Below are 17,204 nucleotides of genomic sequence, written 5' to 3'. Positions count from 1 at the left end.
TTTTATCACTTCCAAGAAAGAAAATCTGATGAAATAGCCTTGATGAAGAATAAAATTACAGTCTAGCTTTTATAAAATCTTACTTTTTGAAGCAAGAGATTTCTCCCTTTCTGCTTCCCTCTCTCCATATATTGAAATGTTTCTGACATGTCTTGTCAGAAAGAACAAGAGTGTGGGGTTTTTCTTAAATGGCATGTATATCTGCCATGCTTCTAAAATGTACGCAGCTAGATCATGCCTGTAGACTTTGGTAAGAACTTAATTTGCATCACTCCAGGAATAACTCCTGACTAAGCCATGTTGCTCCAAAAGGGAGCAGAGTGGATCTCTGTGATCTGCTGTGCTCTTTGAAATGCTGCAAAGTAGACTGAAACTATCCTGTATTCGTTTAATCCTGCATGTTGAAAGAATGCGGACAGTGTGTTCTCTGCAGCCAAGGCTTCTATTTAATGGACATGACAAAGATGTGTAATCATTCTTCAACTTTGCATTAATAGATTTCAGCTGTTTGCTGAAGTTCCTGAACTGCTTCAATTTTTCAAATAAGTTTTTGACTAGGAGCAAGAAGAGGGTTCAAAATTAGTTACATAATTTAAATCACTGCACAGATTTAACTTTTCTGACCACCAATATGATGCTGAGATGTGAAACTTGTGTGATTTCTTGGTGTGGTGGCTAGAAGCCATGAAGTTCTTTGTGCTGATGCTGCTGAAGATGTGGTCTTGAGCACCAAAGTTTGGCCACATGTTCATGCAGGGAATGCAAGAAGTGTAGTTGGTAATTTGAACTAAAAATTTTCCCTGTATAGAAATTGACCATTAGTTCTTGGCATTCTTTTTAGCTGTTGAACTCATAAAGCTGGCTTTCATACTTGGCCTTCAGAGCCAAGTGGTCTCTAGAAAGATGAGTTATAGGACTAGCTGAGGTTTACTCTGCTGAATCTTACTCACATTGGTCAGAGAGGATTGTTCTGTGGTGAAAAGGTTTTCAGTACAACATATAGAGGGATACAGAGTACCTAACCTCAAACTAAAATTCGGTGTTCCATCTTCAAATTGTAGGGTATAATGAGTATGTCAGGAGGCTCAAAGACCTCTGGTAGATATGTTTTTGTCCCCGTAATTTTTTAGCAGTTGATGAAAGAATGCTGTCTTCAGCACTGTTACCCTTCTACTTTCACACTTGACAACAGTGTAAAGTTGGGGGAGAACAGCTTATAGGTGTAGCAGTTTCTACTGAGTATTGAGACAACAGGTTTTCTGTTCGCAATATAGACCCAAATTGGATCCTTCTTGTGCAAACAGCAGCTCTGATTTCAAGCCCTGTTGTGAAGCAGTAATTTATCTTTCCAGTAGATTATTAGCCCTGAGCCCTTAGCCCTGCAGAGCTTTGCTAACAATCTTTGATCAAAGACAGTTTTACCAAGTAACTAGATCTTAAAGTTCAAAGAGCAACTTTGGTAATAATTGGATTCAGAACATTCATGACCAGTACCTTTTTATGTGTTTCAAAGTTTTTGTTGTCAGTAAGGAAAGTAACAATGTATTTAGGAACAGTATATTTTGATAGCAGTGCACCTGTTTGATCACTTCCTGTGGAATGGAGTTGCAAGCATTAGCCTGGAGATTGGCTCTTACTCCTTGTTTGAAGGGTAAGATGCGATCTGACCTTTGAGGGACATGTAGTGTATTATAGACAGTTCCACATTATAAAACTTTGAAATTAAGGGGATGTGTGTGTGTTAAGAAGGGGAAAAGCTGAAGAACTCCTTGTTACAGTTCTTTGTAACTAATTAGATATATATTACAATTGTTGCTTTTTTTGATCTTCCCTAAGCACCACTCAAAGGAATACCAAAACAAGCTCCATTCAGGAGTACTTCAGCACCTAGTGTATTTAGTCCATCTGGAAACAGAACCCCTATTCCTCCTTCAAGAACACCTTTGCGCAAAGAAAGAGGAGTAAAGGTAGGTGCACTTTTTTTAGTCTCTTGCTTTCCTGCTCGGTTCTTCTCCCTGATCTGAAGTGGATTTCTGATGCTGTTTTGAATCAAGTGCCAATATATTAAAGAAGAAAATTAAGGACAGTATTTAGAGATAAACTATGTAAAGTTAACGATGGTTATTAAGTTCTCTGTGGTCTTTTTAGCTTTTAGATATCTCTGAGCTGGATATGGTAGGTGCTGGCCGTGAAGCAAAGAGAAGAAGAAAGACATTAGGTTGGTATGCATACTTACAAATGCTATTAATATGCCTGCAAATAGGATCTAGATTTGTAGTACCATTTTGTTCTTCATTTGTTAAAACTTCTCTGCCCCTAAACTTAAAAAAAAAAAAAAGGGGGGGGTGGGGAAATCCCAAACCAAAAATGCTTAAAGAGAGGATTTTAACTTCTTTTAATGCTCCTAATCATACTGCCCTGTGCCTAGATAATAACTTGAATCAGTTGCATGAAGGGATGGAACTAGTCAGTTGTGCTTTGGGCAGAACACAGGTGAATGAGCATCTTCAGTACTGGAATTGTTCTGAGCTGTTTTGATGTGTTTATTTCTACTGGCTGTGTGACTGGGTAAATTAGTTGAAAGTAATGGTGAAAAAACATATAGTGCTCCAGCATTCTGGCTGAGAGATCTTAACAAGTGGATAGTATCTGATTTACTGCTCTTAAGTGACAGTACAGTGCTGTACTTAAGCATATCGGGAAGATACACTAGGCAGCATATTTGCACCAAGACAACCTTTTTGTATTTTTTTGCAAAAAAGAGTACCATTCAAGAACAAAATCGTAATTTTTTTCTTGGGTTTTGATGCTTTCTGATATCACAAGATTAACCTAATTGTCTGTCTAATACTCAGTTACTATAGTCTGCCTAATACTCAGTTACTATAGCTTGATGGATGTATGTTGTGGTTCAGTTCATAATTGGGTTGATTATAAATTTGTGTATGAAGATTATCTACCAACCTTTCAACATATACCTCTTTAAGCGTGTGTTAGCAGACTGAGAAACACTTTTTTTTAAAAAACAAAGACATAAAAATGCATATCTACTTCAGTATTTCAGGAGACTTCCTTGAACTGACTTCTATTTTTATGTAATAGATACAGAAGTTGTGGAAAAGCAAGCCAAAGAAGAAACAGTAGTAGAAAATGCTACCCCAGATTATGCTGCTGGTCTTGTGTCTACACAGGTAAAATCAAACAAAACCAAAACAGACAAAACTCAAACAAACAAAAAGAAGAGGAAACAGTGGTGGATGTTATTCTTAAACACTGTGTTGATGTTTTACTAACTTGTTGAAACATGCCTCTTAGTGTAAAAATGTCTACATAATTATTTCAAAATTCCATTATAGTTTCACTAAACTAGATAAATAAACAGGATAAGGTAAAGCTTTTGATGCTTTTTTTGCTATTTTAGCTTTGTGATGGGGTATGGCATTTTTGTAACTGAGGATTGTAGTCTTCTGTCAGGTGAAAGGAATAGGAGGGCTGTCTGACCATAGGTAGGTAGAATAATTTTCAGTAGTTCCTGCAGGTTTCACTCTGTGCCTGTGCATCCTTTGTTACCCTGGTGGAATAATGTCCACAGAAGTCTGTGAGGAGCGCTTGTCACTGGCCTGTGCCCAGGACAGATAGCTGAATATAAGCAGCTGAGTAAGAAAGAAGTCTTTACACCTCACCTGTCTTGAGTTCTGGCTTGAGGGAAGAACCTATAGCCTAGTACCCTTCTGTGATTCTTTCTCAGTTTTTAGCTTGTAATCTTTGAGAATTGATGCTTTAATCCTGAAGGCAGCTTTTTCTGAGGTCCCCAGGCCTGTCTAACTAGGTTTAGCCAGTCCCATGACTACTGAAAGGGGAGGAGAAATACAGTGGAATTGATCTCCATCCAGATTACCCATGGTTTATAATTTTGTGCTGCTTAAAACCCATAAAGTTCAGAGGTGGCTGCTCCCTCTCTTTGACAGTCTTTTTTTCCCCCCCTCTTTTTCCCCTTGAGGATCTACAGAAAAAGTTAACCTGTTGCTAGAGGTAGTTCAGCTGGGGGGTGGGAGGTGAGGAGAGGGGTTGCATACAGGGGTTTTTAACCTGTTCTTTCAGATACTGTGCACTGGAAAAACTGATGCAGCTTTTTTTTCTCAGTCAGGACATAACTTTTACAAGAATGTGAGATCCTCCCTCCATTTCTTAGTTAGAAACTGCCTGTTCTATTCCAGCAAACTTTGGCCTAGAATTAATTTGGACAATTGTGTTCTTTAGGTACCAATAGATAACTTGAGGTTGCTGCATCCAGTGTTTGCAAGCCTCTTGGGGTGATAGAAATCCATCTCAAATCTTAAGTGTTGTGTCTTGTTCTAAATTTAAAGTGGTTATGATTCCATCTGCCTCTGTTAGTCCACGTGTTGACATGCAGTGCTTGCCTTTGGAGAGCACTCTTATTTAAAAGACCTGTGCTTTTGTTGGTGAGCCAAGAAATTTTTCCTCTAGAGCTTAATGGTAAGCACATGCAACATTGGTCCCATGGGGGGCAGCAATCTTATGGCACATGTGCCAAAGACAACATATAGGCAGGTGTCGGTAGACCTGTGTAGAGTGAAGGTCATTGCCTGTCTTGCTGCAAAATGCAAACAGTATCTTTTTTGGTGGGTTCCACATTTTAGAGTATCAGTCTTTTGTCTAGTAAGGCTACCTTAAATGATTCGTCTGCCAGATTTACTCACTCAAAGCTGCTTTCCTCTGTCAGCCCCTTATGTTTATAAGGCTGTATTGGACCAAAGTGAAGTTCTTCATAGAGATGCCATGCTGTTGACTTTATGCTGTGTGTGTGGTATCACGTATAGTCAAGTACAAAACGTGTCCTTTTCTTTGGCTTGATCCTAGATGACATCTGTCATGTTGTGCTGACATCCTGTTTAAGTGGAGACAGGGTTTTACCTGTACTTTACTGCTACCTTCAGCTCTCTTATGTCCCAGAGGCCTTTGCATTCTACTGGGTGATACTTTAGTAGGCCTTTTGCCCATGGATGAACACAGGTTTCTGCTTGCTAATAATAAGGAGCATTTTTGCTCAGGCAGAAGATTTCTATAGTGTAGTGCTTCAGAGAGTACCACCTGCACAAACTGCATAGAGTGGTCTCCATGCTACCAGCTGAGGAATGGGACAGAGGAACTTTGCAGAAGTACATTCTCTGTAATAGTATTTTTTTTCTGGCTCGTACTGTGCCTTCGGAAGCAACTTTGATATGAATTAGGGGAAACAGAAGCTGGTTTTTCTCTTCTAGGGTAATTCAGATGTCTGAATTTTGTATAGGCAGCTAAGGTTGAAAGGGGAAATATGCCCTAATGGAGGAGTCCGTAATTGAGTTACCAAAAGGAATATCATAGCAGAACCGATGTTGAAATTGTATTTAAAAAAACATGAATATATGCAGTATGGCTATAACACTTTCTTTTCTGTTTTACAGAAACTTGGTTCATTGAACAATGAGCCTGCACTACCTTCTACAAGTTATTTACCCGCTACCCCCAGTGTGGTTCCGTCTTCCTCATATATCCCAAGCTCTGAAACACAGCCAGGTAAAAGACATGTTTTTTGCTTTTGGAACCTAACACTTCCAACTCTATACAGTTTTACTGTCTAGCTGTTCTTTATTAACAGACCTACTATCCCTCAACTCCAGTGAAACAACCTTAGCAGTCTAAAAATCAATTGTAGGAACCCAGCCTTTGGGTTTGGGATAACCAGACATATCATTTAACCTAAATAAAGAAAATGCTTGTTGGTTTGAAGTCTTAAAATGACTGCTAGTTAAGTCAAGCAAGCAAAGGAATTTGCTGGTTGGGGTTTTTCTTACTCTGTAATAGAAAATCCAACTTCTTTTTTTTAATCCATAAAGAGACACCAGAAAAACTCTAGACTTGTGTGTATGTACTCATACATGCATCCATATGCATGCACTTATCTGACTCTTGGAAGCAGCTGTTTCATGTTTCCAGAGGCAAGTACATATTAGTTTTCACACAAGCTGGTATCAAGCCATCCATTTTACTTTCACCTTTTATAACAGTCTGATAGATTATAGCTGAGCTGCTGCATATTTTGAGAAGTGCTACATTATTTTTAATTCTAGAAAATTGCCTGTAGTAAAAAATAGTGTTTGTACAAATCCTTTATTTCTACACTTTTTATTTTAACATGGTTGCTTTTACTTTTCCTTCTCTGCTGTGTGTGAAGTCTTAAATGAGTGTATCAGTTGGCACTAACAGATGTGTGTGACTGGGATTCATTACCAGACCTTGTAGTTAACTGAAATGTTGGATCTCTTTAATGCATTATTTTTACTCTTGCTTGTTCTGACTTGGTACTGTAATGTTTGTCTTGATGTCTGTGAGCTGTGGCGTGTTGTTCACTAGAAAAATGCGTATGCAAAACCTGATCACTTCACTTGGCTCTGAAACAGTTCAGAATCTCTGTGAAGGTCCATGCAAATCTTTGTCTGGCAGAAAATTGGCATCTTGGAAGGAATGCAGTCAAGAGCCCATCAGTGATGTCAGCAGCTAGTAGTATTTTCCAGAGCCTTGGCATTGTATTCAACATCAGAAAAAGCCTAGTTTAAAATTCTCTGTTGTTTTTGTTCTCTGTTTTTTCTGACATTTTTTTTTCTTTTGGAGTATTGTGTATATAGCTTTTCTTATGGACAAAGAATGTAAAAATTCTTTCCTTGATATTAGATGCACACAGAAGATCCACAGATTTGGTCTCATGTAATCTGAGGTTGCATAATTAAGACGTTACTTTATGCAAGTTGGTTATTCTGGCATGAAAGGAAGCCAGTAATAGAACTTAGATATTTGTACAAAATTAAGGGATAACTAATTGTTACAAATGTTTGTCCTCAAGTGTTCACTTCCCTGTTCCATATACTGCTGGGTAATAGCCATATCGTTGAAACCGATGCTGTGGCTGTGCTTAGATGGAGAGTGGTAGACATCTCATTCTCTAAAATCTGACCTGAGGGTCCTCAGTGTAGCTCTGGTCTGTGTCTGGCTTTTAGTCTACTGCAAATACAATGTAAATGGGTTAGCTTCAACCCGGTGAGATTCCTGAAAGATACGTAAGCAGCTGTGTCTGTCTGAGCTGCAATGAATGTAACTGGCTAGAGTGTGTGCTGAGTGATTAGTGTTTGCTGGGCAGATGGTAACTTACATATACGATCAAGTTACTGTGATTTTGTAACTGCCACCTGCAGCTGGGTTTGGAATAGTAACTCCTTTAAGTGCAGGTGAATGGATCAGCTCTAAGAAATGACAGTTAGGATTTGTCAATACTGTGGAGTTTTAACCATCTTAGCAGTTAGTGTTTAAATAATGAGTGATTTGCGAAGACTACCTTTAATTCTGTCATCTAAGTATTTGTGTATTTTCAGTATTTGTTACTGGCTGAGACTTAATTGCCATTTCCTTTGAAAGCTGCTGCTACATTAGGTAAAAACTGATGAAATGTTTTTGTAGTTTTGGCGTCTGCATAACAGTACAGCAATAATTCTGGTAGGGTCAGAGTACAGTTGTTACAGTAATACAAGCTAAAAAGTAAATAAAGCACACTCAATTTAATAAATCTGATGTTCATTAAATATAAAATTTGATGCTAAATATAGAGTAATCCATATTGGACAGCTAGTCAGTCTAATTATTGCTAAAGATAATTGTGTGGAAAGAGCGCTAGCTTTTCAATTTTTCATATAAATATTAGATGGCGTGTTGAATCATGGTGCTAAATGGGATAATCAGAATTTTTACTTTAAAGGCTTTAAATGGTGATGCTAATCCTTGTTTGAGGATTGTTTTTAATTATCCTCATTGGTTTTTGCAGCTGGCTCTGCACGAGAGGCCTTGCAGACTAACAGACAGCCTGAAGAGCCTGCAGCTCCAAATGCTACTACAACTCTTCCTGCACAATTTAAACAAAGAACACCTATGTACAATAGTAACTCTAATCCACCTGCAGCTACACCTACCTCACCTCTAACACCTACCACACCTCCTGCCATTTCCCCAGCAGCACAAGCACCACAAGTAGCCCCTCAAACTCAGCAGCAGCCACCACCAAAAAAAAGCCTGTCTCTCACAGTAAGTAAAACGGGTTTTTTGACAGCTGCTTTTGATGTAGATTGGAAAACACAGCTTCTTATTGTTGGTCTCATTTAGTATGTTGGCAGTTCTTGGCCTTTGGATCATAGAGTGGTTGAGGCTGCATTTTTATAACCAAAGATAATGAACATGTTTTGTGGCTTTGTTAGCATTGCTGTCTTAATCACAACATTTTCAGTTGTGCAGTCTTAATAACACAGTATTTACTGCTATTTATTATGTAAAGTAATGTTGCATTACTCATAAAGAATTTTGGAAGAAAGGTGTATTTCCAGCAAAGCTGTCACCCAGCCAATTAAATATAATGAAGCTGTTAAAAAAAGATCCCGTCATTACCATGGTAGAAGAAAAGATACCAATACATTATTCTAAGGTGAAAACCTTTATTTGTTGATCCCCTCACCCCCACCATTGCACATCTTTTAAAGCCTGAGAGTGGGGCAGAAACCAAACTTAATTATATATGTCCTGGAGCTTCTTATTGCTGGTATGTTGGTATATATTACGTGCATTCTTGAAGTTAACCAGGTAGCTAATTCAGGATGCAACTGGTTTGAGGATTTTGCTAAGCAAATCTGTAAGCCTGGCTTGCAAGAACTGAACTTTAAGAAGCTGGGTGACTTTCTTTTCAGTACTTCTACTTCATTTATTAGAGGGGAAAAAAAATCATCTGAAATTATTGCAAGCCTGGGTTTGTTGGACTGTAGAGGAAGATTGGGGTTTTTCCTCCTTTTTTCCCTAATGTCATAAAGAACACAAAATTGATAATGTAAATGTTAAAATCTCTTAGCATATGTTTCCGTAACTATCTAAAGGTGTGGGGTTTTTCCAGTTTCAGAACTGTTGTCACTGCTGTTTTAGGTGTAAGCATTAAAGAGGAAAGCCTTGAGATTATGCTTTTTTCTGTTTACTTTTTTTATAGGTCTACAAACTTCCACATTACTCTCTTGTGCTTGTCTGTGGCTATTAATATGGTACCTGTTTGTAGTGTTTTCTCCACTGGAATTCGTGTTTGTTGTATTTGTTGCAGAGGGAGCAAATGTATGCTGCACAGGAAATGTTCAAGACTGCAAACAAAGTTACAAGGCCAGAAAAGGCTCTTATACTTGGATTCATGGCAGGATCAAGAGGCATGTATAGAGACTAATTTAGCTTGCTTTTGAGTACCCAAATCTGAAATAGAGCCTAGCATTTCTAATTGTGCATATGTGAGTGCAAGACTTTTGCTTTAGCTCTGCTCTATACGTACTCGACTCTTCGCTTTACTCTGGACTGTATGTAGTTTTATAGTTTATATTTCTAACTGGTTTAGTGCTAACTACCTGGAAACAGGTCTTAGGGTCTCTTTCCAGTAAGTCAAACGGTCTGTCGGAGCAGCTGCTGAACACAATGTATACATAACTGAGCACATGTAATACAGTGCTCAGGGGTTGAAAAGAAACAAAGCAGCCAGTCAAAACGGTGAACAGACTGGTCAGGTTGTAGCGGTCTGTCTAGAAGGCCAATGAAAGTACGTTCTTTCGTGGCAAGTCAGGGTACAAGCTAGGTAGTACAGAGCTTCTTTGCTAATCACTTAGCATTAGAAATGTAGCAACTTTTGTCTCAGAGACTTTAGGTAACTGCAGGAACTGTGAATGACAGGGAGATAAGCTGTCTGTTGGCTAGAACCTGTCATATATTGGCCTTGATAGACCAAGGCTGTTTTACCCAGAAGATTATTGGATGTAAGATGAGAAGGGGCTTAAGAGTCCTTGAGTGAACTCTCTCATCTGCACTGGCTCTGATTTCTGACTTGGTATTTGAGGGCTGTTATCACTGGATTGCTGGAGCCTAAATGTGGCTCGTGCATTTGGATTAATGCAATACATTACTGAAGATGACCAGGGTAGAGTTACTGTGATGTTCCTTGGGCTTTAAGAAAGTTTTGTGTATCTTGCATTAATGATGGTCCTCTTACTACTAGAGGCTACCTCAAATTCCAGTAGGAGGGGTATAGTTTAATATTTATATGGGTAGGTTTTTGTAGTGCAAGGTAAAATATTTTGGAAGTGTGCATGTGTGTGTTATCTATATATGCATATGTGAATATATAACAGTATGAATTCCTTCAGTGATATCAGCACCTTCTGAAGGTTGGATAAATAACTGCCAACTATGATACTCTTGAGTGCCAGTTCCAGTACCTTGAAATGTAATGTTTCATACTTCTACTGTCATGAAGCTGAGTCTTGGATGAGTGATTTCAGTGAAGGTGTTTGGGCTTCTAGAAGAGCTGAAAATTGTTGCTTTTAACTAAAAATGTATCCCAAATAAAGTAACTCTGGTAGTTCAGGTTTACAAAGTCCCAATTACAAAATCCCAAAGTTAAATATAAACTTCTCTTATGACTCTTCAAGCAGAGAGAAATGACACTGACATGTTTTACTCCCCTTTTGTTGTTGTTCCCATTACTTTAGCCTTGGGGTTCATCTTCTGGGGTCTGGTTTTGTTATCCTTAAAGCTCGGTCTGTGATGTATGGAGGGAAGAAGATCTTTGTGTGGCTATGTGTAATAGGGACATTACTTGCTTAATTTGGGGTTTGGGTTTTGGGTGGGTTTTTTTTCAGCATAAGTGAAGAATCTCAATCAAGTGCACTTTATGTTTTCTAATACAATGTTAAAATGTATAATTTGTTTCTATTTGTTTTCACAGAGAATCCTTGCCAAGAGCAAGGTGACATCATCCAAATTAAACTTAGTGAGCATACAGAAGATTTACCAAAGGCAGATGGCACTGGCAGCACCACTATGTTGGTTGATACAGTCTTTGAAATGAACTATGCTACTGGTGAATGGACCAGATTCAAGAAGTACAAACCTATAACTAATGTTTCCTAAGAGATGCAGCAACAGCAGACTGGACCAAATCAAGCTTAGAGTCAACCAGCTCATAGAGTATGTCAACTGTACAAAATGGCATTCATGTGTACATTTCTTATTACCCTCCAGAATAGAGAAGTTATGGCTCTCTAATAACTGGGCTCAGTGAACGCAGAAGATGATGTCAAACTCACTTTGGTTGTTTTTTTTTTCATTGTATGAGAGGGAGAGGTGATCTTAAGGTGGGGGGGAAGTTGTTGGTGTGATTTTGTTTTCCTACAGTTCAAGATGCCGGAAAAGGAGATCACAACTGAAAGATTATGGATGGGAGCAGTTTACTTCTCAGTACTGAAAGATAACTGCTGCAGTCATTCACAGTTTACCATTAAATGAGGGCACAGATCTTTATTGTAAAAATATTTTCTTTGGCTACATGGGTTCTATTGTAAGAATAGACATTTAAAGCACCACAGATCAGTGCTTGATTATTTTGTAGTTCAGCTGCAGTATAACTAAATATTGCAGGTGGTATATGTCCAGTGTCTGATGGTACCCACTGTATGTTAGCTTATTTATGCTTGGGTCATAGGCTGAGATTGAGCAGCTTTGTTAACTCGCTTACTGTCCATGTCCATGCCCAGCAGAGTTAATCTATATTTGGCATTATTTGAGAGAAACTGAGTATCATAGCTTTCTGAGGAAAAACACCATAATAAGAAAGAAATGATGGTGGCTTGTCACTGCCTGGAAGTGATAGCTAACTCTTTGCCCTCCAAGTCTTGGGGTAGAAGTTGATCTATGGTTCCTGCATAGCAAGCCCTTTGAACTGCATAACTTACCTGGGAGGAAGTGAAACTATTACATCTTGAGACCAATTGCAGCTGAATGTAAAAATGGCCCTAGAAATGGCTCAGTGACGCATCTGAGTGTAGATAGTTGGAAGACTTGTTGTCTTGAGGCAGTGTTAATTATGTTTAGTTGAGCAGTCATATAGCGTATGAGCCCTGATCCAAAAAGATTTGAATGACTGTAGCTGTGGTTGTTACCAGTGCAAGTTATATCAGTATAATCACTAATGTGGCCACAATTATATGGGCGTATAAATGTGCCTTATACTTGTCCCCTTCTAGTAGAAGCACATCTTTGTCTTTATAACTGTGTTCACACCACTGGTATAATCTGGCTTTAATAGTACAAATAAATCTTGCAGTTATTGAGAGGGCTTATGTACGTAGTTCAGGATTCATCATCTGAAGGAGACTTGGCTTAAACATCTGGTTTTGCAAGTATGTGTGTGTGGAGCTGTGCTTGGTTGGGAACAGTGCTTAAAAGGAAGAAATACAAAGATGAGTAGCATAGTGGTTGGTTGGTGCTGAGGAAGTTATCTTGGGCTGATTAGAGGTTCGTGTTAAAGTGGAACTCTTAGGACAAAAAGGCTTTTTGCTTTCTTTTTTCCAAAAAGAAAGCAGACCAAATCCCCCAAGTACACATATACTAACAAAGGCTTTTAGGTGATTGATTAGAATCTTTTTGTATTGTGGAATTTTTATTGGATTTTATTTTTAGTTTTTCAAACAAATTATCCAACAGAACAGGGCAAGTATAAATAATAAGAAAATCTATAATCTGCAGTGTTTTAATATGTGACCAAAAGTACAGATTTCTTATATAAAAGCAGATATACAGAACGTTCTAGCTTCTGTAGTGGGCAAGTTATTTGATGGTAGCTGCTACCATTACAGAGTTGTGCATGTAGTAATGTGATGTTTACTATCATGTAACTGTCACACCAGGGGCTCTCCTCTACATAATTACCCCATTTCAGAATTGATGCAGATTATAATTCCTACTGTGATTTTTCTTTAAACAGAAACCAGCCTGAGAAGTGAGGATGAGTGGTGGGGTTTAGTTTTTAGGAGTTCAGTAGAATGAGTTTTCATGATTTAACTTATTTGATTATAGTATGTTACACAGTAAGGGCTAACAATAGAATATGAAAGTATTTGCCTTTTAAAAAGAAAGGTGTAAAGAAAAGTGACATTCCTTTTCTTGTCTGCATTCAGATTTTTAAAGCTTTCTTGTGATGACCAGTTTCCTGTAAACGTGTATGATACTTCTGTCTTAACTGTTCCTGCTTGCTAGATAAGCTGCAAGTACCAAATACAGTTTTTACAAAGAACTTTTAGAAAATTAGCTGACCTGAGGGGCATGTATTGACATTGTAAGTTGTTGATGCAAGGCTCTTTGCAATTTAGTAGTGATCAAGAGGTGCTGTGTGATGGCTCTTTTGGCTTACTTGAGATTAACGGGGGTCCCTTGCTAAACTTTCTTGGTCCACAGAAGTCTGTATCTCAGACTGTGCTGTTGGGATGGAAACAGGTGTCCCTCTCCTCTTCAGGAAGCCCTTCGAGGATGCAGTGGGGTCATTTGAGTGCAGTAGTGTATAGGAAGCTTAACCGTGATGCTGTGTGTATTTGCTGCATAACAAAGTTGGTCTCCAGGCCTATTTGTCTAAAGTCAGTCATATGCAATAAACTGAAATTTTAAATAGAAGCATAGGATCTTTTTAATTCCTTAAAGTCGTTAGTATGTGAAAATTTTAACACTGCAAAAATAATTTATTTTTAAAATTAATTTACGACCCTCAATACGAGAGCATTACTTCATCTTGATCTGTGAGTCTAGAATTTTTTTTAAAATGCATAATGAAAGGGAAGTTTTTGCCACATTAAAACCATAGGGTAAGAAGAAAAAGTACGTGGAGCTTTTTGGTTCAGAGAATGCAATCGTTGAACTGGTGGCCTGAAAGTGGGGATAATGGCAGACAATTTGGAAGGGGCAACATCAGCGTTTAAATTCCAATATAATAGAATTGTTGCATACAGAACAAAATCTGGCCCTGGAACTTGGTATTTTTTGTCTTGAATATTCAGTCACTTGGATGTCAGCTAGATTCTATCCAGTGAGGCTCAATGTGTGCTGTAAGATTAAACAACAACATTTGTTGACTCTAGGATGACTTGCAGATGTACTGACATATTGACCAGAGAAGTAGCTGAGTTTTCTTAAAGCTTTGTTTGTGTCCTTTTCTATTTCCTTTTATCCAAGCATGAAGTTTTAGGAAATAGCAAGCCTAAACTCCCGAGGTGAATTAGTGCACCTCAGCAAGGCAGGATGTCCTAGCTTCTTTTGCCCTTGCTTGTAAAGAAGCACCTGTCTATGCAAGCCTAGGCATGATATGAATTAGCTCGTTTGTTTTTTAGAGTATGGAATACTGGAAAAAATCAATGAAAGTGGCTTGTGTTTTCCCTGTCCAATCCAAACTTTTTTATTCTTAGGGGAGAAAGAGCATATACATGCATACCCAGGCTTCTTTAACAACTTGTCCTACAGTGAAGTGCTGTGTTTCTTTAGGCTCCTTTTTCTTTCATGAGCGCTGTGAGGACCAGAAAGAGTGAAATGAGTGTAATGAAGATGGTGAGCCTGGGGAAGATACTGAGCAAGAGTTTTGATCATAGATTCCATCTTCCATTTTGACTTTCCTACCCTAGTGCTCTGTAGTTATCTCCATACAGAACAGTCTGGGCTTAATGTGGCTAACACTAGTATTGGGCCAGTATTTTGTGGGTTGACTTGATTTTTCTCTGGTAGCTTTGCTGTTTAATCTTTCAGTTAAATACCATAGGATGCTGGATGAAACAGGGAGGACCCTTTGGTAATTGCTTGACATCTCTGTGTGAAATTGGTCTTTCCAGAGAAGAAAAACTTCTCTCACTAAGTTGTGTCAAACTGCAGACCACTTGTCTAGATGAAAGAAGCTTGAGACTTTGACATTATACAGTTTCAGAATGAATCACATTTTCATAGTAAGATCTGACTGGAGAAAAAAAAAAAAAGACTAAAAAATGTTAAGCCAGAGCCCTCTGGGAATCTGGTGCCTTTAACAAGAACTGTCATTTTGTAAAATGTTTCATCTATAGCATAGCCCGTATGTTTTCTATTGTTTTTTTGTACAGTTGTAAATTCAAAATATTCTGTCTTTGGGTACGTATTTTCAGTGTAATACAGTATGTATAATAAAAATTTAGATTTTCTAAGGAAGTGGACTGGGACTGTCTTTAATAACCAAGTTGCATGTTGTACTAACAGCTGAATTGGTGATGAGTACCACTAGCTTGAGGCCAAACAGCCAAATTGCATGATAATGTGTATCCATTTTGATTTGTCACATTGCTTCTGTAGATGCATTTCAAAGTTGACATTTCGAAGTTGGCATGTGCTAGTTTTGTTGGTTAGGATATTTGCGAGTAGGAGGTTTACCAAAATACCTGCTGCTGTTTTCTGGGTGGATTTGCCGAAAGCTGATTAACCTTGGGTGATGCAGCCCCACAGTGTGTGGGTGAGCATGTACTGAAGCACTCAAGCCACAGACCAGACCTGATGGTACAAGGAGGGTATGCCATGCACAGGTTCTGTGGGTGGCTCACGTGGTAGGAAAGCAGAAGAAACTTTTTTTTTCATTAATGCCACCTTTAGTTGAATTACAGCAATGGTGGCTTCTCTCAATTATAGAGTGCTGCAGAAGGTGGCTGTCTTTTGGCTTGGGATTGGGGTTGCTTTTCAGGAATGGTGTTCATGCTCAGAGACACCATTTCTGTGGTCTAGTTTATCCTGTGATAAACAAAGGCTTATCTTAACAATGTTGAATTATATGGATGTGTGCAGCTGGCCTCATTCCAGTTCTTAGTACGGCTGTGTGACGTGGCTGTGTTACACTTGCCTGTGCTGGTGCAGTGCCAGATGTAGTCACGCTTTTCTATGTCAGATTGACCTTATCAAATAGCCAGAGAGGGAATCCTGTTCCAGGTCAACTGCTCTGGTAGAATGCTTGCGACAAAGCTTTGAGAATAGGTTGAGATGCACATTTTATTTCATATGGCACTTCTGTCGAAGAGGTTTCATGGTGCCCAGATGAGTGACTTGCTGATATGTTTTATATTAATAGGTATGTGCCAGTTTGCCTGTCTTCTGGGAGTGGCCTGTACAGAATCTGGCCCACCTATTTTTAGCAATCTCTGTGTCACTAGACATTTTGGACAGACTTAGCTGGTACAAGCACGTAGGTCTTTTTAACGTTTAGGATGCTGCTCTGATACTGTCATGACTGATGATTGACCAAACATTGACCTCTTTAAGACCTGGACAAACTAATGCAAAATACTACCCTGAAGCTGTCCTGTATTCTTAATACCTTTAGACAGAACCTAAAGCATCTCAGACTTCTTCTCCCTGCCTCTGTGTGTGTATGGTTTCTGAGAGCAGGAAAGGAAAAAATAAGGCAAGAAGCAAAAAAGCGATTGCTCTAAAGCAGACAAGGCAACTTTTTCAGAACCTGCTGTGTTTGAAGACATTTGCATGGCACCAGGCCTTCTCCTGAGGAACCTGGGGATATTGCTTCATCTGGCTCTCAGAACATGGTTCCTAAATAGCATTTGGTATTAAAATATACTTACTCCTTTCTGGTAGAAATTTCATGAACAACAGAAAACAATCCATTTCTCTGAGTAGTTGATTCAAAAACTCAGTAGCATGTAAGTTTGGTTCTAGTGGATTTAGATCCATCGTTTGGTGTCCTTGTAGTCCATGGTGTCTCTTCTTTTTCATCTTTCAATGAAAATGATTTTATTACTGGCTTGTTTCTTCATGTAGGAGAGTTGGAGGCAGAAGCTCACGTGACTGATCTTGCTAAAATAGTCATGTGCATTGATCCAGAGCTGTTGGCTAGATGTGACCCAAGCTGTACCTAAGTGGAAGATCAACCTTGTTGCCTTCTTCCCTCCCACAAACGCTACAGGCACTGACAGCAGAAGCAACAATCTGCAATGGATTTTTATAAGTCCTTCTCCTCTCTTGGGTAGAACAGAGCTCTTTTGGAAAACACTCCAGTCTCTTCTGCAAAGACCTTAGTGATGTCCATTAAAAGCTGTCCCGCTGAGTTATAAACAGAAACAGATTCTGTTTTCAGTGTCTTCCACAGTGCCTGTGAAGTATTTTGGTTTACTCTTACAGACCACCAGCTACCCTGTCAGCATTCCTGAAGTTTGAGGCCTGGGGAGCTAACAGTTGGAGCTGTAGACATGCTAGATATAGGAAGCCTTGCCAGAGCGGTTCTACATGCTGCTTCGTTGGTTGGG

The 17,204-nt window shown here is 38.8% G+C and overlaps 1 protein-coding gene across 2 annotated transcripts in view; it reads left to right on the top strand.

The window, feature by feature from the left end:
- NELFA (negative elongation factor complex member A) overlaps positions 1-14,891 on the top strand; it is a 33,288-nt gene extending 18,397 nt beyond the window's left edge. For both annotated transcript variants that reach the window (XM_040592304.1, XM_040592293.1), the window contains 7 exons: positions 1,837-1,967; positions 2,149-2,218; positions 3,103-3,191; positions 5,466-5,577; positions 7,874-8,130; positions 9,182-9,281; positions 10,844-14,891. In XM_040592304.1, coding sequence (XP_040448238.1) covers positions 1,837-1,967; positions 2,149-2,218; positions 3,103-3,191; positions 5,466-5,577; positions 7,874-8,130; positions 9,182-9,281; positions 10,844-11,028 — 944 coding nt within the window. In that variant the 3' untranslated portion in view covers positions 11,029-14,891. The remainder of the gene's footprint in view (positions 1-1,836; positions 1,968-2,148; positions 2,219-3,102; positions 3,192-5,465; positions 5,578-7,873; positions 8,131-9,181; positions 9,282-10,843) is intronic.
- Positions 14,892-17,204: the final 2,313 nt, after the last annotated feature.

Source organism: Falco naumanni, chromosome 1 (genome assembly GCF_017639655.2).
Source record: "Falco naumanni isolate bFalNau1 chromosome 1, bFalNau1.pat, whole genome shotgun sequence".
Taxonomy (NCBI): domain Eukaryota; kingdom Metazoa; phylum Chordata; class Aves; order Falconiformes; family Falconidae; genus Falco; species Falco naumanni.
The sequence above is the reverse complement of the archived record's forward strand: the minus strand, read 5'-3'. Positions and strand labels throughout refer to the sequence as shown.